Genomic DNA, 21,691 nt, shown 5'->3' on the forward strand with positions numbered 1-21,691 from the left:
GATCTATTGTCTCATATTCATCTTTTGGTGTCAAACCCAAATGTTTCCAGTCTACAGCGAAAATAAAGGAATTGGCCTCACTGTTCCGATACTTATGGAGGGGACTGTATGTCATATCTTACATAACAGTAATGCCATCAAAACAAAACATAATTAATTTAATTGAAATTAAATATTGAGACTTTATGAGAAAAATACTGTAGATTTTACTTTTTACTTTCGTACCTCAGAAACGTGTTTTTTCTGAAAAAAAATGTTAAAAAGGGAATATCAATTTTCCCTTTGGTATGCAGAGAGACATCATCAAAATACATGTGCAAAATAAATTTTGTGTATCTACTTTATTTCTTATTGGTGCAATTTGATGTGTTACAATTGCCCCCTGTTACAGTTGCCCCCGGCCTCCCCTATTAGGTACACCTGTTCAATGGCTTATAAAAACAAAAAGCTAATCAGCCAATCACATGGCAGAGGTTTAATGCATTTAGGCATTTAGACATGGTCAAGACAATGTACTGAAGTCAAACTGAGCATCAGAATGGGGAAGAAAGGGGGTTTAGGTGACTTTGAACATGGCATGGTTGATGGTGCACGGCAGGATGGATCCACACTTTCATGTAGTTTACACCAAATTCTGAACCTGCCATCTGAATTTCGCAACTGAAATCGAGACTACTATAAATATATATATATATATATATATATATATACAGTCATATGAAAAAGTTTGGGAACCCCTCTCAGCCGGCATTATAATTGACTCTGCTTTCACAAAAAAAATATAAAAGTGGTATGTCTTTAATTTACCAGGAACAGCTAAGTACTGGGATGTTTTCCAAACAAAGATTTTTTGAAAAGCAGTATTTAGTTGTATGAAATAAAATAAAATGTGAAAAACTGGCTGTGCAAAAATATGGGAACCCTTGTGGTTTTGTTTATTTTAATGCCTGTAACAGCATGTAAAACTGATGACTTTAAACACAAAGTTGGTTGGATTATGTTGTTGAGCCTTGAACCTCATAGAAATGTCTGTTTAATCATGAGAACATTTATTTTAGGTGCCTAAATGCAAGTTGCACTTCTCTTCAGAGGTGGGTCGTAACGCGCTACATTTACTCCGTTACAAATACTTGAGTAACTTTTTGAATAAATTGTAATTTTAGGAGTAGTTTTATTGCAACATACTTTTACTTTTACTTGAGTAAATATTTGAAGAAAGAACGGTACTTTTACGCCGTTCCATTTGGCTACGTGACGGTCGTTACCTAATTTTTTAATATATTTTATTTATTACATGCGAGAGCCATTTCTCTCATGATTTCTCTCCCCGGGGACGTCTTCAGCTAACATCTCTATCACGTGACTATTTCAACCAATAAAAATCACATTACAAAAGCTTGCCAATCAAATGCAGCCACTTCAGTCACATGACAAGTGTTGTCATGTTGTCATAGGGCTCAACCATGGGCTCAACAATGTCCGCGGACTTTTTTAAAGGCTGCGGTTCCGCACCGATGTTGTGTCCGTGGCCGTGCCATGTAGGTTAAACGCATATTTTACCGACTATCTTGGTGGGTCGAGAAAATGGAGGGAACTGCTGATTCCGAGGAGCAATAGCCACACCCCTGGCCTCAAATACAAACTCACACACTCGCAAGCTCTCAATCACATTAACTCACAAAATAACAATCACACACTCACAATCACAGTGACACAGACTCCCACACACTCGCAATTACAGAGAAACTGTTCTTCTTTGACACATGTCCTGTTCTCCCGAGAGCCTACTCACTTTGCATGCCCCAGTCTGGCTGTGTGAGAGTCTGAGTGGTCTCTTTGTTCAGCCACTATACGTTAAGTGAGTGTGCCAGCAGGTTTTGATGTGTAACGAAGTTTAATTTTGTGTTTTATATTTTTGGGGCTAAACACAACCTAGATCATTTTCTCAGGGCCAGTGACATATTGTAGGAATTTGTTTTAAAATGTGTATGTGCAAAACAATTGCAACAGTGTTATAAGTGTATTGGTTTTAATTAATATAATTTTGGACAAGCCTAATTTATTATCATTTTATTTGAAGGGTGATGTATTTAATTTGGCAGATAATTAATTTATTATTGTTTGAGTTCAAGGGTTATTCATTTGGTTTTTAAATACCTTATTTATTGTTTTATTTAAAATTATGTTATTTAACATATCTTTATTTGAACATTGCTGTTTTATATTATGTTCGTGTCTATTCTGTACCGTTTGTGTTGCTCTGTATATTTCAAAAATAAATCTGGAGTAATTCAATAGGCCTACTTGTACTCTTGAGTACTTGAGTAGTCTTTTCACTGCATACTTTTTTACTCTTACTCGAGTAATAATTTTTATGAGTACTTTTACTTCTACTTGAGTAATTATAATCTTAAAGTAACTTACTTTTACTTGAGTACATTTTTCGGCTACTCTGCCCACCTCTGCTTCTCTTTGACTCTCTGCAGAAGTGAGACAGAATGGGATCATCAAAGCAGCTCCCAAAAGATCTGAAAAACAAAGATTGTTCATTGTCATGGTTTAGGGGAAGGCTACAAGAAGCTTTCCCAAAGGTTTCAATTGTCAATTTCGACTGTAGGGAACGTTGTCAGGAAATGGAAGGACACAGGCATAGTGGCAGTTAAACCCAGGCATGGCAGACCAAGAAAAAAACAGGAGCGGCATAGGTGGAGGATTGTGAGAATGGTTGCACACAACCCACAGATCACCTCCAAAGACCTGCAAGAACATCTGGCTGCAGATTGTGTATCTGTACATCGTTCAACAATTCAGCGCAATTTGCACCAAAACATCTGCTTTTTATAAAGACCAAATAACTTAATTTTTGTCTCATCAGTCCAAAGCATTTTCTTCCAATATGAAGCTGGCTTGTCTAAATGAGCTTTTGCATACTCCATGCAACTGTATCTGTGGCGTGGGCGCAGAAAGGGCTTCCTTCTCATCACCCGGCCATACAGATGTTTTGGTGCAAATTGCACTGAATTGTAGAACCATGTACAGATACACAATCTGCAGCCAGATGTTCTTGCAGGTCTTTGGAGGTGATCTTTGGGTTGTGTGCAACCATTCTCACAATCCGCCGCATATGCCGCTCTTGTACTTTTCTTGGTCTGCTAGACCTGGGTTTAACTGCAACTGTGCCTGTGTCCTTCCATTCCCTGACAACGTTCCTTACAGTAGAAATTGACAATTGAAACCTTTGGGAAAGCTTCTTGTAGCCTTCCCCTAAACCATGACAATGAATAATCTTTGTTTTTAAGATCTTTTGGGAGCTGTTTTGATGATCGCATTCTGTCTCACTTCTGCAGAGAGTCAAAGAGAAGTGGAACTTGCATTTAGGCACCTAAAATACCTTTTATCATGATTAAACAGACCTTTATATGAGGTTCAAGGCTTAACAACATAATCCAACCAATTTTGTGTTTAAAGTCATCAGTTTTACATGCTGTTACATGCATTAAAATCAGCAAGACCACAAGGGTTCCCATATTTTTGCACAGCCAGTTTTTCACATTTTATTTAATTTCATAAAACTAAATACTGCTTTTCAAAAAATCTTTGTTTGGAAAACATCCCAGTACTTAGCTGTTCCTGGTAAATTAAAGACATACCACTTTTATGTGGAGGAAATAAGTGGAGGAAACCCCATGTGATGTAATAGAGTGGTCAGTCAGAATAAAGAACAATCATGCTCAGATCAATCTTATTTTCTGTTTAAAATAAGATTTTGTCAATTTCCCAAGATGCCAACATGCTATTTGCATCTTGGGAGAGTGTATTACTGGCATCGTGGGACACAGTGATTCAAGTCATTTTAATGGGCAATTGTGTCCTTTTACATTTAGATGGTAAAATTGGCATATTGATTATTCCAAATAGCTTTTATTTTATTTTGTTCTGTTTATACTGGGCGGCAGTGGCGAAGTCGGTAGGGAGATCGCCTCTGGAGTGCAGGGTCGGAGGTTCGATCCCCTGTCTCCCCGCCACATGTCGAAGTGTCCCTGAGCAAGACACTGAACCCCAAATTGCTCCCGATGGTTCAGAGAGCGCCTTGCATTGCAGCTTCTACCATCGGTGTATGAATGGGTGAATGTGGTAAGATATGTAAAGCGCTTTGGGGCTGAGAAAATTGGCTAGAAAGCGCTATATAAGTCAAGTCCATTTACCATTTATACTAGCTAGCTAGCAATAGGCATCACAATTATCATTAGCACTGCCAGCTAGCGCAATGGTAGTTTAAGTGAATAATTGTTGGGTTCATCGTTTTTTGATTTAGCTAGGCATTATAGATTTACTGTAGATAATCTGTTGCACCCTTCCTTTGAAAGTAAAAGTGATTTTTTTTTTATTATAATTGCCAGTTTTTGTATGCCAATTTGATGTGTTTTAATTGTCCCAGGATGCCAATACAGGTGTCCCAAGTTGACAGTAATGCATTGAAAAATTTAGTTTTGGTCAATGTGTGTTTGAGGAAGATTCATCCATCCTGTGTTGAATTTGTCTTTCTTTCTTCGTCTCTGTTGTATGGGGATCTTAAGCTGTTTAGAATGGTATCATGTGATGGGAAAAGACATTTGAATCATGCTTAAAAATTACGCAAAACATATATCTTCCGAAAGTGTCCCAAGATGCTTTTATTCACCCTATATAAAATGGTAATTAGTATGGTTTAGAGTTGTTTAGAGTTGTATTTTATTTCTATTTTTTTTACAATTTTCCCCCTGTTCCTGGTCTAAATGCTAAGCTAAGCTAAGCTAACTGGCCACTTGCTCCAGCTTCATTTAGGATGGATAGTATTGCGTTTGTGGCATCGATCTTTAGCCAATACCCTTCATTCTGGAAATGTTGAGCCATTCCTTAAATATTTGTATAATATTTATGAATTCCCTAAAAAATGTGTTCCATGCATCCAACATTTAAATGGAGAGCTAACGTATAAATGTAACGCATGCTTTATACCAGTTTGCTTCATTTCTAATATGTTGAGCCATACTAAGCCTCCATCTGACATAACCATCATCCCTAACCACCCCCCACCCCCCTCCCCCACGTCAGATAAAGCTTCCCAACCACTTAGCATTAGTCGTCAGGCCAAACCCTGGATAGACGCAGACACGCAATCTCTACACAGTGTGACAAAGTCTGTATGACACTAATGGCCTCGTGCTGTATAATAAATCATGATTCAGTGACCTCATTGATTGGCCCCTCTCCCCACACACACACACACACACACACACACACTGGAGCTGGCTTTTGTTTCATATAAAGAAACACAACAGATTAAAGCGTTAACTTGAGTTACTTCTGATTATCAATAGATCATTTGTGGTCCATTGTGTTTCATATTGAGTTTCTTTAGCTAAATTAGATGAATTAGCAGTAGGCTACTCTGTTTGAATTACGGAGTTGAATGTGCTTTGATGTAATTAAAATGGAGTCTTTGAATAACATGCCTGTCAATATGAGAAAGTTCCTTAAAGGTGCTCCGAGGAACTTTCAGCCTTTGTTTTTTCTTGCATCCCCTTTGGACAAAAGCGGTAGTGTTTTTACTACGCCAGCTGTTGTTCCTGGTACCCATGACAAAGGCATTATGAAAAACTATATAAAAATAGCATTATTTGCACTGATGGTCTCGTTTGCTGTAACATGTCATTGTTTTGTCATTCAAAAATTAGAACGTTTCAGAAATATAAAAAAAAATCTTTAAAGCCATATTTTGACTTTATGTTATGTGGTATAACATTCTTGCCAAGACATATAGTTTGACAAGCAGATCGATACCATCTTTGCCTCTGTCTGGTAACCTGCACTCTAATACCTGCAGCCAGTTTGCATAGTTTATCATAAAGACTGTAAATATGTTTTTATCAGCCAATGAAAAGAAGTAATGAAAAGACAATTTGCTTCTTTTTTTGTGGGTTACAGTATGTGCCAGACAATGTCTCCAGGCCTTATCGATAATATTGTGAGGTTGGCAGGCAGCCAGCTAAACTAACCGACTGCTGGCTGTAGTTTTTCATTGACTGGACAGATGATATAACAGTGATGTTTTTCTTGTCATCTAAATTGTTGGCAAGAATGCAAATAAGCGAATTTTCCTCAACTTTGACATATTCATTTAACCATGAACACTTAAGCTCCATTGTGTAATGTCAATCATGATTCCCCCAGGACCAAAATTGCTGCAAGCTGCAATGCTGTCGCACTCCACAGCCCTGAAGACTATTCATTTTGCTGCCAAGTGATTGAGTCTGATTGCCTAACTACATCCATAATGCATTGTTCTTCACACTGGAGCTACATGGTGTCCGCGCCAACCAGTCCCACGTTAGAACAAACTGCTGGCTGTACTGTCAAGCTGATCGAAATGAGGTTTTGATTGACGAATGAACACACAACTAGGCTACGTTATCGATTTTACAAATGTACCCTCGGTTCCTGGTAACTCAGCCTGTGAAAACAGTTTTATGATGAGAGAAAAGTAAGAGAATGCCTGCATTGCAGGAGTAAATAAGGACATTGACCAATACTAAAAATAAACAAAGTTAGTGCTTTTTAGTTAATGATGCTTCAATACTGATTTTACTTATTAAAATGTCTCTTTTGTGAGCCCCACAACTCTATGGAAGTGCACTGCTATATCCAAGTATCCCTTTATGCTATAGAGCTACCAAATAATAGAAAATAGTAAGCTGAACAATTGACATGGTGCCAGGTCCTTCCTCAAGGATATTGTGATGGGCGATATTCCCTTTTTTTAGTTTTGTTTTATTGTTTTTCGAAGTTTGATCGTTTTGGAGATGAAATGCCAACAACTTAAGCAATCATCCTATCTGGGTAACAGAACATTTAGCATAAATCAAAGTTGGAATTAATTTCAGCTGTTTTTGGACCTTGTGTAGATCTACACATTGCCTTGGAAGGAAATGTGATGGTAAATCACAAGGTTAGTCCAGCTAACAAGGGCTGGCACAGTAGCTGATCAATTCAGTTTAAAGTGATGGCTTTATAGCTGTATGAGCACATGCATCTGATCAGTACACATCACCATTACAAAGCGCCCTCTCGGCCTTTGACCCCCCCCCCCCCCCCCCCCCAACTCATCAAATCAGATCCATCAATAATATTGCCTATCAAATGAGATCAAATCCAGGCTGTCAGCTCTTTTTCAAACAATGGCCGCCAGAGCTCACACACACACAGCCTCTCCTCCACACCACCGCACCAAGCACGCTCCCGATCTGGCTGCATTTCCAGCATAAAAGTGATGACTGGTCCCCAGGTCATGTGGGCTGTGGTGGGAAGGGGGGAGGGAGGGAGGAAGGGGGGGTTTGGACAGGGTGACGGGCGGCACTTGTTTTGATTCGTCTGAAATCTGTGCTCTGACAAAAACAACAGAAATGTCCATGCTGGCCGTGCCCCCCACCCGGGCCCATCCTCGCCTCGGCCCGGTAGCTAAATCCGAGCCTTTGTGTCCCACATAGTTGTATGGATTTGTCAGCAATGGGGCAGGGGGGTAAGTGGGGGGAGATGGAGGGATAGGGTAGATAGGGTGATGGTGATAACCAAGCAAGTTTTTTTCCGGTGAAGAGGGGAATGACAATTGACCCGGAGCAAGGTATTGAATTAGCTCTTTTTAAACAAATCCTTATTAAAGGTGGAGTCAGCGATTCTGGAGAACGCCTGTTCTCAAAATCACTTTTTTCCTTAAAATCAGTGAATATCTCTTCACGATCCGCTACATGACTGTACACAGATATATAGTGTTGATACACAGCATAGGCTCTGTAAACTGTAATGTGAAAAAAATGTATGTAAAGAAAGGGGGCCCACTGTCGCTAGCAACATACCTGTTTACAGAGCCTAGGCCTGTATATAGACACTCGATTGTTTTTCAGGGCACACCCAGAACGGACAGGTGGCAGATCACAAGGGGATATTCACCGAGTTTGACAAAAAGTGTTTTTTTTTTTTGCATTTTTATGCTTTATTGATAGTGTAGAGACAGAGTTGAAATGGGGCAGAGAGGAGAGTGACATGCAGAGAACGACCGCGGGCTGGAATCGAACCCGGGTCCGCTGCTGGCCGAGGCCCATGGGGGGGAGGGGGGGGGACGCCCTACCAACTGAGCTAAGGGCGCCCCACAAAAAGTGATTTTGACAACAAACATTCTCCAGAATCGCTGACTCCACCAATATTAACCAAAGCTGTTTGGTCCTGAAGATGAGGGAAGCAGTGGAAACCGGAGAGTCCCAAAGATAAGCTTTTCCTAAGAGACTTTCTCTGGATTAGATGTTGAAAGCCTCATATTAGCAACCTCCCGCAACCATCACAAGTCCTGTACAAAGAGGCTTGGAGAGACCACCTGCCCATAAGGAAAGTGTGGTCAGCTAAAAAGAACTACACTGAGCACGGAAACCAATGGGATGCTCAGGTAAAAAAAAAAACAATGAATACACAAGGCTCTTAAAAACGGCTAAGTAAATGTATTCAAGACAAATGGTCTGCCTGAGTTTGAACACAAAAGCAAGATTTTTCAAAGATAACATTGGAGAGATCATTTTAGCTAGGGGTTGGAATAAATAGTCATTCTAACAGAGGTAGCTCTAAAGAGATTACCCCATTGATAATCCACAGGCAGGTCTGATCGCTAAGTGCTGCCGCTGATTAGATACCAGATCACAGGGTGAAAGTGAGCCCATGTTTTTACTGGCGGCGGTCCATGTGAATATATGGTGCAGCCAGGATTTTAGAAATACAAAAAAAGTGTAATACATTCATGCATCCCCTCCTAACTATTGTAAAGGTGCACTATGTTCTGGTGTGTAAAAGAAGTGGAAATATTCTGGTATATTCTCTTTTTTTTTTGTATAATTCTTTTTATTTTGTTTTTTTGTAACAATAAGCAAACAAACAAACAACACCAAACAGTACATACAAACTAAGAAGGGAGAGAAAAAAAAGAAAGAAAATGGACAGATGTGTATGTTGTTCATTATTTGATCTTCTTGACACCCTCTGAAAACATGCAGAGAAATGCATCCTTAAAGATTTCAAACCTATATATAAAATAAATAAAATACTTTTACATGAAGTTATTCATCGCATGAACACACACACACACACACACACACACACACACACACACACACACACACGTAACATTCAAAGACACACACAAACACAAAAAGAAAAATCCATGTCCTGTGATCTCCACCGTAGTCCCCCCCCCCCCCCCTTCTTAGCAATGCTACAAGCTTTCTTTCTCATAGTGCCTCGTAGATGTGTTTCCATACTTCATTAAATTGTTTTGTTTTGTTGTTGTCCTCGGATAATGTATTTTCTATGGTCAGATAATATTTCATAAGTTCTTTCCAGTTCTTTAATGTAGGGGCCTCTGCATCTTTCCAGTATTTTAAAATTAGTTTCTTGTAAACAAACAAACAACAATTCTGGTATATTCTCATGACTGAATAAAAAAACTTTTCTCACAGAAAAAAATTGGAGCCCTTGGACACTTTTGGAAGTTATGAAGCGACCCGAAAAGTCACTGTTTCGCTGTTGTTGTAGTAGTAGTAGTAGAAAACTTTATTGTCCCCGTGGGGCAGTTGGGTTTGCGGCACAGTCGCACTTCATGACATGACATCAGACAAATGACACAAACAGATAGTCCATACATCAGACACTGACAGACATAACATGAAGAACATACATTACACACTGTTATTATTGTTGTTTATAGCAGCAAGTCCTTTTTTGTCAAACATAATCTAAACGTTTGGGTCCAGGAGCATCAAAAGGATTTTGTTTTGATTTCATTTGATAGAATTATTCAATAAGATTTTTTTTTTAAATTGTGAACTAACTGCAGCCTCTGCACATGTAAACAAATCCCCTTCCCCTGAAACTGCATAATGCACCTTTAAAGTGATTTTAATTATACTGGATATGTTTTCATATTTATATCGCATTTGATCTACTGTATTATTTGTGAAATTATGATGTTTACCATGTTCACTAGTCATTTGCTAATTAGCACAAAGCACAGCTGAGGCTCATGGGAATGTTGTTACATTTGCTGGTATTCGTATAAAATGAAATGTGGAGAAATGTTGACCTGCTGGTGGCGCTGTATGAAAAGTCAGCCACAAAGCCATGGATGATCGGTAGCTTTGTGTAACTTTAATTTCTCCGAAAAAAAACAAAAATGAAGCTATCTAATTCATGACCTCTAAGTGTCCTTTATGATAGCAACAGCTGTGAGGGAATTATGCATTTGTATAGGTGGAAGAGTAGTTTCCTTCTCAAATCTGCAGACTTTTACTAAACACTCTACTATTAAAATAGCTTTAAATGTATATTTGTTTTATCAGTGAGGTGACTCAGTTGTAAAATAAGGTGCTTTTTAGTAAGGATACATTTGATGGCGCTGCAAGCAAGAATAGGTAAAGTAAAATACATTATCTTAAATAGATTTCTATTCTGGGGTCAGGACCTTAGCTGTTGTTAAAATCAAATCAATATTTGCCTTTTGTGACTTTAAAGCATTTAAGAAGTGCAGGACAATACAACGGAAGCACAAAGAGGACAAAAAGGGTCATATTGATTGCTGCGTGGGAAGAGTATAGCAGCAGAGTAGATTCCACGCAAGGGTTCGACTAAACCAAGACTTCACCACCCCTGACACAGGAGCATATTTTTTATTTATTTGGGTGTTATCCGTCATTGAGAAGTCTGATATGAAGGAGGATGGCATTGATAGATGCAGGATGTGTGCTGCATTATGAGGTTAATCCTTATGTCAACCGACACACAGATGGGCTGACCTGCTGGCTGGGCTGCTGGGATGAGGTTTTTTTTTTCGGGTAGGAGGGGTGTGTGTGTGTGTGGGGGGAGGGGGGTGGGGGTTGAAATCATGGCTAGCGCTTGTCTGGTTTTGGGCAAATAGGATACAGGAATGGGTTAGCTTGGGTAAAAAAAAAAGTTGAAAAATGTTTCATGCTCTGATGTCCTTAGGAAGGCGAAAGCAGAGCTGTAATCCTATTTTAATCGCAGTGGATTTATTAAACAGGAGCAGCAGGTTTAAATCTCAGCAGATTACACAGAAGGCCCAAGGAGAAGTGAAAGGGGGTAGGGGGGGGGGGTAGTCGGAGGGGCTTGCATAATCAAGTGCACTTAAGGTGATATGTTTCATCTTTGACTATTCGGGCTTGATTGAGAGTGAGGGTGCCCCCTTAAAATACTATGAGTAGAGTCAATTTGCGTAAGGAAAATAAACTATTCAATTGATTTATACCACCATAAATTCATTGATACTTTGCTGGATTAAGATCTCAGTTAAATATTCAATTTGGATGTTTAGCATAATTACTTCTGACAAGATTAAGACAGCCATGCCCGCAGATGTTACTCATTATGTGGACGTCTTTGCGCGTTTGCCCCACTGCCACAAAATCTCCTTGGCATCCATTGTAAAGGACCCTGATTCTCATGAAGAACATCTGGCTTAAAGGCTTACATCTGGACATATTCAAATCAATCCATTATCACAACCTGTGAAACAAGCTTGGATGTCGAGACCTCTCACCTCTGCATTAATAAAAAGTTTCCAATAAAAAAAAGGTTGTTTGCTGGTTAGGTACTGAAGTTTTTTTTGCATTGTTAAGTAGAATTATTTATTTATTTCATATATTAAAGCAACACCATTTCCAGGTGTTTTCATTCATTTAAATAAAAAACTGCAAAATAATGAACTTGTCACGGTTAACAGCTAAATTCAGCTCACAAGTTCTGACTATAAGTTCAGAGTATAACCACCAGAGTGAGTTGCATGCCCTTCAAATCGATGTGCCAACACACTGAACAAAGCCTAGCATTGTCACTGTTCTTAGCTTTTGCCAATGACTTTAGCTGAAAAGGATGCCAAGCTCACCATCTGTTGGCTGAGCTTGGCAAATGTCTGCAGCACTGCACCTCTTTGAAAGGGAGCCATTTTGACGCACTTCCCACGTTTTTGGAGCTATGGTGTGTGTGTGTGTGTGTGTGTGTGTGTGTGTGTGTGTGTGTGTGTGTGTGTGTGTGTGTGTGCTGCAGATTCTAGTACATGGATATTGGTCGCCAGTAGGCCTATGCATGACACATTGTTTTAATATTGTAAAAAAAAAAGTTGCTAGTTATTACACTATATATGGAGATTTTTAAGAGGTGATCAGCTTTTAAGTGCTAATTGATTATATAACATTAATAAGAATTGACACATTTATCAAACTAATTTTGATAAACATAGGCTATTGATTAATTAATTATTTTTTTAACTTAACTTTTCACAAGTCATGGGTTGTTTACCTGATATCGGGTTAACCATAAAGTCCATATCTTCCTTTAGGCTACTCTGTATGACCTCCTTACTGACTTCTAGCCATTTTACAGTAGTGTGCAAATAATTTATCATTAGCTATGAGGCAGCTGAATGACCATTTCAATTTAAACTTAGCATAGCCAAGACAAAACTGTCAAAATAAAAAAGCTCCCACTTTTTTTATTTATTGTTTTTAGGAAACTCTTGGTGAGCTTCTGTTCATAGCCACATAGTTTTAATGTCCAAATATATAGCCTAAGTCAAGGGGCTTTGCTGTAGGCCTATCTAAACCTTTTAAATAATATCTATGATCTAAACTGAATCGGGCACGTAGGCCTACGTGTGTGTTCATCGTCTACAAGCAGAAGGAGGATAACGTCCTCAAGTAGGCTAAAGACAAAGAGAAAAAAATGGAGAATACCAATGCTGCCATCTGCTGGACATGCATTGTTTATAGGCCTACATTATAAATAAAATTCGCAGTCACATGTTTCCAGTAGACTAACTGTAAAACAGGTCAGCAGGCATATAAGCAGAATCACTGGAACTTGAAAAAACTGTGCCTACATTGAAGGCAGCGATTTTAAATATTAGGCTACTACTAGTCTCGCAAAGCCAGACCAAACTACAGCAAGTAGTATAGGCTACTACTGACAAACCTGTGTTTTTCCTGCTGCGACATGTCAAAAGGAACTGTGAAATGGCAAATCTCAATTGGTTGAAAATAGTTTATTTTATTAGCATGTACATTTTAGAATATGTACACTTTTGGTCACCCTGCCTGGGCCCCTTTGTTCATATTTGCTTTAATCTAACCATTCATCATGTCATTGTATATTTTTCATTGAACAATAAAGATTTGCAGGGAAAAAATTGACAGCCTTTAACCTTTAACATCCGCCTCTCTCCTTCCTCTTCCGGTAACGGCGAAAGCAGGTATGGCGGCCCCTGCTTTACTCTCAAACATTATACGTTTGTAATCCACTGTAATCTTACGTTTTAGAATATAATGTGGTCGATTTGAAGAAAATACAATACTAATAACGACTTCTGGCTTAGAGTCGTGTGATAATTTCATTAGTTGGTGCTTTCTGTGAGACATTTTAAAGAGCCCGTTAGTGGGTCTCTGAGGCCGCTATGTTAGCACTGAACTGAGTGTGCGGTATGGTGCCGTAGCTAACAACTACGCTGCAAATATATTGCCATGCCGTATCGACTTGTATATAAGATTCCCGTGAAGTAAAATGGGCCCTTGAACTTAATTTCGTCATTGTTTTGAAAGCTACTGCCGGCGCCAGTTACTCCTCCAGCCCTAGCCCGGCTAGTAGGATTAGCATCTTAGCATCATGTTCCCACATTAACTAAATATTGAATTTGTTTTCAGCTTCAAAATGGTGCAGCGCCTGACATACCGCCGTAGGTTGTCCTACAACACCGCCTCCAACAAGACCAGACTGTAAGTGAACTCTTTACAATATCTGTTTGGGAACCTGACAACACCGTTGTTGTTTGTGCAACTGTCGCATTTTCTCATTCGTGTTTATAATTACTATTCACTCTGTCATGCAGGTCACGGACACCCGGTAACCGTATTGTGTACCTGTACACCAAGAAGGTCGGCAAGGCCCCCAAGTCAGCATGTGGCATCTGCCCAGGAAGACTGCGTGGAGTAAGTAAACCCATTGTAGTTTCCTATGAAGACTCTTTGCTTTACTCCTAGTAATCTGTACTCCTGTGTGAAGATCAGTGTATGCTGTAATGGTCTGTAGGGCCCTCATTGGGCTTGTCTCATAACATACTGGCATCAATCAAAATCACTTGCATCTTTTGCATTGCTTATGATGATCCTAGATTTGTAATTATGCAACAACCAAACAAAATTATTCTTCCTCTTAGTATTCTGAATATAGATCTGTGGGGTGGATGTCCTGCTTATAGCCTGTTAACACCCAGGGATGTGCTATTACTGATGTAATGTTATCAACACAGCTCACTTGATCTAATGTATGGGGAAATTGCGGACTTTCCTTTGTAAACATGATTCTAAACGGTTGGATAGAAATACTTTTTAGCTTAGTGAACTATACAAGATAAGTTAACCATGTCCATGCGTTGTCTTGAAGGTAAACAACCTGTTGTGTTAAATCTGGCGCTGCAAACTTGAAATTGACTCAAGCTGTCACAGCAGCAGAAGTCAGGTGTTCTTCTTGCTTAGCGTCCTTAGGTACAAGTCAGGAGTAATGTATCTTCCTGTAGCCATTCAGCAGTATTTCCCCCAGCTTTGAGTCAAATAATGGAGTAAGCCTGCTATCTGTTTAGTCTGAGCGAATGTGGGACATATCAGGCCAAGTGACCTTAATATACTACTAAATGCTAAGATTATGGACATATTTTAATCATGTTATGAGAGTTCACATGCTCCTGTCAAAAGTTGACGCTGTTATGACTGATTTTCCTAAATGTTTTATATTTATACTTACTGAACATGCGTTTATTAAAAGGAATGAATTGGGAATATGTTGAAATTGTGAAGAATAAATCTAGTGGCTGGAGGGATCCAGATGTGGTACTTTCAATTCGAAAGTTCTATCATTTCATTCGAAATGATGGAGCTGCTTGTTAGCCTATTTGTGAACTGGTTATCTAACCTCAATATGGAGATGCATCTTCTTGTATACTGGTCTGTTCTTTTATGGTCGTAATGTCTGAAAGCAGAATATACACCAAATTAAGAGTCATTCTCTTGATCAGTTATTAACGAGAGACATTAGTTGATCTAGAAGGACAACGATATAAAGTGGTACAATGCAATTGTGCACAGAATTTTAAATGTTTTACATGTATTGCATTTAAGACCATTGTACTTAAAATCCTTGTGCAAACTAAAATGTTGAAAACCAGTTGAAGTATTTTTTGCCTTTGGGTCTAGGGCAGGTTGCTACAATCGTTGTCCTACAGAATGCATGTAACTGTTTCTTTTGCCATTTCAAGGAGGAGCGTATTGTTTTTCATTTCAGTTTGTGTTCCTTTACGGAACTCGTATAGACTAACTTTAACCCTGTTGTGTTTGTTTCAAACGCACACCACATTGGTTGCGTTCCGAATTGCATACTCTTTCTTTTTTCTATTCTACATACTACATCCGACGATAAAAAGAATCTAGTTAGGATGCAGTAGGCATACTATTGGCACATACTTTTCTCTTATTTCATCATAACATTGCGCCTTGATCTTGCCTCTTGCTTTTATATCCGTCGCATCCCCGTTTGTTTTCATATGGAGGCTTCGTCGATGTTACGTCACTTCACGTGCGCACTGGATTGTGGGTCAGAATCGCCCAAATAGGATGCACTTTTCAACACTAACAATCTTGGCCGCATGAAGTAGGACATCCGGGTACTTCTAACCATCCTAAATCTGGCCACAAGAATCGGGACATCCTAAATCTTTTTTCTACATACTATATAGTAGAAAGTATGCGTTTCGGAACGCAACCATTGTCTACTGTGATCTTATTGTGGTTCTGCTCTGTCTTGTAGATTAAGGCTGTCAGACCTCAGGTTCTGATGAGGCTCTCTAAGACCAAGAAGCACGTCAGCAGGGCCTACGGAGGCTCCATGTGCGCCAAATGTGTGCGTGACAGGTAAGCATCCATTTATTTAATGAGAAACTGGAATGATGTAGTATTTGCCCTGGTGAATAAATCAACAAGGTGCTGCGCGACTGCTATAACGCACAACAGTTATCTAAACCTTAAAGCCTAAAGATGATAATGGCAGTAATGGCTTCAGTCACTGTTGTTGATGTGAGTTTTGAATGGCCCTTGCTTTATGTCTAAATGTTCTTCTTTTTTCTCTTCTCAGGATCAAGCGTGCTTTCCTGATTGAGGAGCAGAAGATCGTTGTCAAGGTGCTCAAGGCACAAGCACAGAGCCAGAAAGCGAAGTAAAAAGTGTAAAATTTGTATCGCCACAATAAAAAAATGACAGACACATCCTTTTCCTGTTGTGATTTGAAATGCCATGGTGACTTACATCTGAGACATTAGGATTTCTTCAGCTATTTTTTTAACCTTTTATTTATACAGGTATATCCCATTGAGACCGAAGACTCTTTTGCAAGGGAGACCTGTTTTCCTTTCCCACGTTACCATTCATACACCGATAGCAGGCTAACTATCGACATTCAGGCTAACTATCGACATTCACACAAGGCCCGATTGAATCTATTTGAAGTTTTCCCTTTTTTTATGTTTTACATTCAGCCAAATGCAGTATCTACATGTTTTTGAATTCCATTACTTTTAGAGTGGTGTTTCTTAATTTATGACTTTAAAATGTCTTCTGGTTCAACTTCAGTCAATATTCTGATAACGAATGGCATGTCTGACAAGGTGTATAAAGTAACTATTTATCCATTAGGAACTTCATTTGTGCAGAACATCAGTGCATGCAGTAAATATCTTTCAACACAACACTATATGCCACACATGCATCACATAGCAGCCAGTCAAAAAGACTTGAGTTTAAGTAAAGATACCTTATGTAAAACTGGTAAAAGTTGGTCATCCACACGAAAGTCACGTGAGAAAGTCTTGTGGTCATGTGTTTGGTATAAGTGCAAACACACCCAAAATAAAATATTTTTCCTAACTAGTCTGGATGCTGTTACAGACAGATAATGCAGCATCATTTCATGTATCTAAACTGACACTCAGAAGAAATATAGAAAGTAAAAGCTATCATTTGGATAAATGAATCACCCCAATGTAACTCAAAGATATATATTACTTGGTACATAGTAAAGCAAATGGTAATATTTGAAGGGTTTGAAAATCAGAAGCAGGTTACTAAACGTGTGCATTACCTACACAGGTTTTTCAAACATTTACATATACTTCACTTGTCCAAGTCATTGACATAAAAAGTGTGAGCTTATCAATGTCGTCACAAAACATCAATATATCCATACTATGATGAATTGCGTCACAAAATAGTTAGAGTTAGGATTTTTCCATAGACTATTTTATACCGGTAGTACATTTTGATTTCCCCCCAAACATTTCAGTACTGTCTCTTTAAGATTACGTCACGCACGGTACAGGCACAAAATATGTATATAAAAAATTACGAAGAAACGTTTAAAAATCAGTTCACAACCAATAAAATAAATGTAATGTAAATATAGTAAAGTAAAGCAATGTAAAATAACTTTGATGAAAGGATATACTCATGGACCAACAAAGGATATACTGCACATACTGCAGGGGGAAAAAAGTACTTCCGGGACACGTCAACAAAGCTGCGTATCAGACGGAGCTCGCCCGCAGCAGCAGATAGCTTTGGAAATCATGGAGTCCTTATACAGTATGCCTTTCTCTGTGCTGGAATGTCCAAACATTAAACTAAAGAAACCATCATGGCTTCATATGCCGTCTGCCATGACTGTGTATGCGGTCGTCATTGTGTCCTACTTTCTCATCACTGGAGGTAAAGTGTCTCGATAGGCTAACGTTAATACAATACTGCTAGCTAGCTTGTTAGCGATACGTCTACAGTGTGTCATCTTGTGATTTTAAAGTTTATGCCAATGCATGGGTGGTTGGAACAATGTCAGATATAATATACCATGGTTGCATTTGTAAAAGCAGCTTGTTTACTTTAGTGCCAGAATGTACGCACAGTGTTAGCATTATGGACGAGAGGCTAGGCTTACTGCACCAGAAACTAGTTGAATGCAACTTGGTTCATATTATCTAGCAGTAAATGTAGTAGTATAATCAGAGGTGGGTCGTAACGCGCTACATTTACTCCGTTACAAATACTTGAGTAACTTTTTGAATAAATTGTAATTTTAGGAGTAGTTTTATTGCAACATACTTTTACTTTTACTTGAGTAAATATTTGAAGAAAGAACGGTACTTTTACGCCGTTCCATTTGGCTACGTGACGGTCGTTACCTAATTTTTTAATATATTTTATTTATTACATGCGAGAGCCATTTCTCTCATGATTTCTCTCCCCGGGGACGTCTTCAGCTAACATCTCTATCACGTGACTATTTCAACCAATAAAAATCACATTACAAAAGCTTGCCAATCAAATGCAGCCACTTCAGTCACATGACAAGTGTTGTCATGTTGTCATAGGGCTCAACCATGGGCTCAACAATGTCCGCGGACTTTTTTAAAGGCTGCGGTTCCGCACCGATGTTGTGTCCGTGGCCGTGCCATGTAGGTTAAACGCATATTTTACCGACTATCTTGGTGGGTCGAGAAAATGGAGGGAACTGCTGATTCCGAGGAGCAATAGCCACACCCCTGGCCTCAAATACAAACTCACACACTCGCAAGCTCTCAATCACATTAACTCACAAAATAACAATCACACACTCACAATCACAGTGACACAGACTCCCACACACTCGCAATTACAGAGAAACTGTTCTTCTTTGACACATGTCCTGTTCTCCCGAGAGCCTACTCACTTTGCATGCCCCAGTCTGGCTGTGTGAGAGTCTGAGTGGTCTCTTTGTTCAGCCACTATACGTTAAGTGAGTGTGCCAGCAGGTTTTGATGTGTAACGAAGTTTAATTTTGTGTTTTATATTTTTGGGGCTAAACACAACCTAGATCATTTTCTCAGGGCCAGTGACATATTGTAGGAATTTGTTTTAAAATGTGTATGTGCAAAACAATTGCAACAGTGTTATAAGTGTATTGGTTTTAATTAATATAATTTTGGACAAGCCTAATTTATTATCATTTTATTTGAAGGGTGATGTATTTAATTTGGCAGATAATTAATTTATTATTGTTTGAGTTCAAGGGTTATTCATTTGGTTTTTAAATACCTTATTTATTGTTTTATTTAAAATTATGTTATTTAACATATCTTTATTTGAACATTGCTGTTTTATATTATGTTCGTGTCTATTCTGTACCGTTTGTGTTGCTCTGTATATTTCAAAAATAAATCTGGAGTAATTCAATAGGCCTACTTGTACTCTTGAGTACTTGAGTAGTCTTTTCACTGCATACTTTTTTACTCTTACTCGAGTAATAATTTTTATGAGTACTTTTACTTCTACTTGAGTAATTATAATCTTAAAGTAACTTACTTTTACTTGAGTACATTTTTCGGCTACTCTGCCCACCTCTGAGTATAATGAATATCCGTTTACAGTCGGAGCAGAGTACTGTAGTATGTGTGTTATCATCATATTTTAAAATGACCAATATATGAAATTATTTAATGTTCAATTGATTCCTATTTCCCACTCTATCTCACTCACACTATAGGGATCATCTACGATGTTATCGTTGAGCCTCCTAGTGTGGGATCAATGACTGATGAGCATGGACACCAGCGGCCTGTGGCCTTTTTGGCATACAGGTATGGTGACCATCATTGATGAACCAGTTTAACCTACATTGAAAATGGAGTCAGCCATTCTGGAGAACGCTTATTGTTAAAATAACCTTTTGTCAAAATCATTGATTATTTACTCGTGATCTGCTACCTACCATTCTGTGTGTGCTGAACATTAATCTGTTAATTCCCAGCCAATGCTCTTAAAACTGGTATGTAAACAAAGGGGGGGAGGGGGGACCATACAGTAGTTAGCAACATGCCCCTTTACAGAGCCTAGGCTTTGTGTATAATACTTTTTCAGCACCCACACAGTTCGGGCAAGATGCAGATTGTGAGGAAATATTCACTGATTCGTCAGGGATCACTGACTGCGCCTTTTAAATAATGCACTGCTAACGTTTATTCTCCAGAGTGAACGGACAGTACATCATGGAAGGACTGGCCTCCAGTTTCCTCTTCACCATGGGAGGCCTGGGCTTCATAATCCTGGACCGCTCCAACGCGCCAAACATCCCCAAACTCAACCGCTTCCTGCTGCTCTTCATTGGATTCGTCAGCGTTCTCCTCAGCTTCTTCATGGCCCGCGTCTTCATGCGCATGAAGCTGCCGTAAGTCTCAACTAGAAAAACAAACAACATTTGCTTGACTTGAAGGCGCACTTTCAGGGGAGTGGGATATGTTTACATTGGCAGAGCCTGCAGTTAGTTTACAAAACATATTTTCTCTACGTGTAATTCTTATTATTGAATAATTCTATCATCATAGACCAACAAACTGTGGGCCCTACTGCTGTAAACATTAAACAACAATAGTGAAACTGGTACTTTAAGGTAGCTTTCTAACTTCAAACAGTGTTTCTATGAGGAATGTTTGTTCATTCAGTTTTGAGAATATACCTCAGAAAATGTTCATTGGATTCAAAGTTACATGGTGCACCTTTTTTAATAGTAAATGATTGTTTGCAATTGTATGACTCTGAACTGACATTTGTCATGTCACGGTGTATTCATTTATTCATCTTGTCTTTTCAGAGGGTACCTCATGGGCTAAGGACAGAGGACATCAACACGCAGTTCAACTGAAATTAGGGATGTATACGACATTTGATATAATTGCCAACCATTATGAATGAGAGCACTGACATTGCTAAAGAAATTAGACCCGTCTTCAATGGAATGGTGTTCAGTGACTACCTGTCCTCTCCTTCTCACCAAATTACTAAACAAACGAACATAGCACAGGATAATGCATGTCGCTGTCGCATCATGGTCACAAATACAATATCCAGGTCCTGCTCAGTATTGTACATCTGCAGCAAATTTCAAAGACATTTAATTTCAGCAGGTAAAATTGATCTCAGACAACTGGAAAAAATAGAGAGAGCAATGGAATTCACTGAACACTGTTCGCGTGGGGCCACTGCTTTTCGGAATCGGCACTGGGTGAATCATTAAGAGGGGTGTCGGGATAATGTAGTTGCTGTATGTTTTTTTTTTTTGTAAGGAAATCTTTGAAAAAAGCCTTGAGTTGTCCCAGTTGCATTTTTGTACAAGGATGTGAAATAAATCTTCTTTTCAGAGCTCCTTGCAGTTGTCATGTATATATATATGTCCATCACATTTAGAGTATTCTTCAGTGTCACAAGAGCCAAACTCAGCCCAAAGACGAATGATGAATCCCACACAAGCACTGTCATGTGTCATCCAGCAGGTAGCGTCATACGTCTACCCAGTGATAGTATTTCCTGCTCATTGCAACATTGTATTGAGGTTTACCCTATGTTTTACAGTCAATCTGAAACCCTCACATTCTTAACTATTTCACACTCATTTGTTTTTAGAGATAAAGGAGTAATGTTATTAATTTAATGCTAAAGTAATTAGGTGCTTATGATTATTGGTTCTTAGGTGACGGCAAGAG

General features: G+C 38.9%; 2 protein-coding genes across 2 annotated transcripts; both read left to right on the forward strand.

Annotated features, from left to right (window-relative positions):
• Nucleotides 1-13,301: 13,301 nt before the first annotated feature.
• Nucleotides 13,302-16,391, forward strand: rpl34 (ribosomal protein L34). The gene is made up of 5 exons (XM_080051756.1): nt 13,302-13,336; nt 13,785-13,856; nt 13,970-14,069; nt 15,940-16,043; nt 16,264-16,391. Exons 2-5 carry the CDS (start codon nt 13,792-13,794, stop codon nt 16,346-16,348), a joined length of 354 nt encoding a protein of 117 aa, XP_079907882.1. The 5' UTR covers nt 13,302-13,336; nt 13,785-13,791; the 3' UTR covers nt 16,349-16,391.
• A 1,299-nt stretch (nt 16,392-17,690) lies between these two features.
• On the forward strand, nt 17,691-21,350 carry ostc (oligosaccharyltransferase complex subunit). Its single transcript, XM_080051721.1, has 4 exons — nt 17,691-17,888; nt 19,699-19,792; nt 20,182-20,379; nt 20,803-21,350. The coding sequence occupies exons 1-4, from the start codon at nt 17,750-17,752 to the stop codon at nt 20,819-20,821; spliced, it is 450 nt and encodes a 149-aa protein (XP_079907847.1). The 5' UTR covers nt 17,691-17,749; the 3' UTR covers nt 20,822-21,350.
• The last annotated feature ends 341 nt before the right edge of the window (nt 21,351-21,691 follow it).

Source organism: Ammodytes marinus (assembly GCF_949987685.1).
Source record: "Ammodytes marinus genome assembly, chromosome: 23".
NCBI lineage: Eukaryota > Metazoa > Chordata > Actinopteri > Uranoscopiformes > Ammodytidae > Ammodytes > Ammodytes marinus.

What these genes read in the sequence shown, in the direction of transcription:
- rpl34 (XM_080051756.1), top strand. Translation starts at nt 13,792, where the DNA reads ATGGTGCAGCGCCTGACATACCGCCGTAGGTTGTCCTACAACACCGCC. An exon ending in GCCTCCAACAAGACCAGACT is followed by an intron (nt 13,857 to 13,969) that starts GTAAGTGAACTC and finishes TCTGTCATGCAG; the next exon opens with GTCACGGACACCCGGTAACC. An exon ending in GCCAAATGTGTGCGTGACAG is followed by an intron (nt 16,044 to 16,263) that starts GTAAGCATCCAT and finishes TTCTCTTCTCAG; the next exon opens with GATCAAGCGTGCTTTCCTGA.
- ostc (XM_080051721.1), top strand. Translation starts at nt 17,750, where the DNA reads ATGGAGTCCTTATACAGTATGCCTTTCTCTGTGCTGGAATGTCCAAAC. An exon ending in CTACTTTCTCATCACTGGAG is followed by an intron (nt 17,889 to 19,698) that starts GTAAAGTGTCTC and finishes CTCACACTATAG; the next exon opens with GGATCATCTACGATGTTATC. An exon ending in GTGGCCTTTTTGGCATACAG is followed by an intron (nt 19,793 to 20,181) that starts GTATGGTGACCA and finishes TTTATTCTCCAG; the next exon opens with AGTGAACGGACAGTACATCA.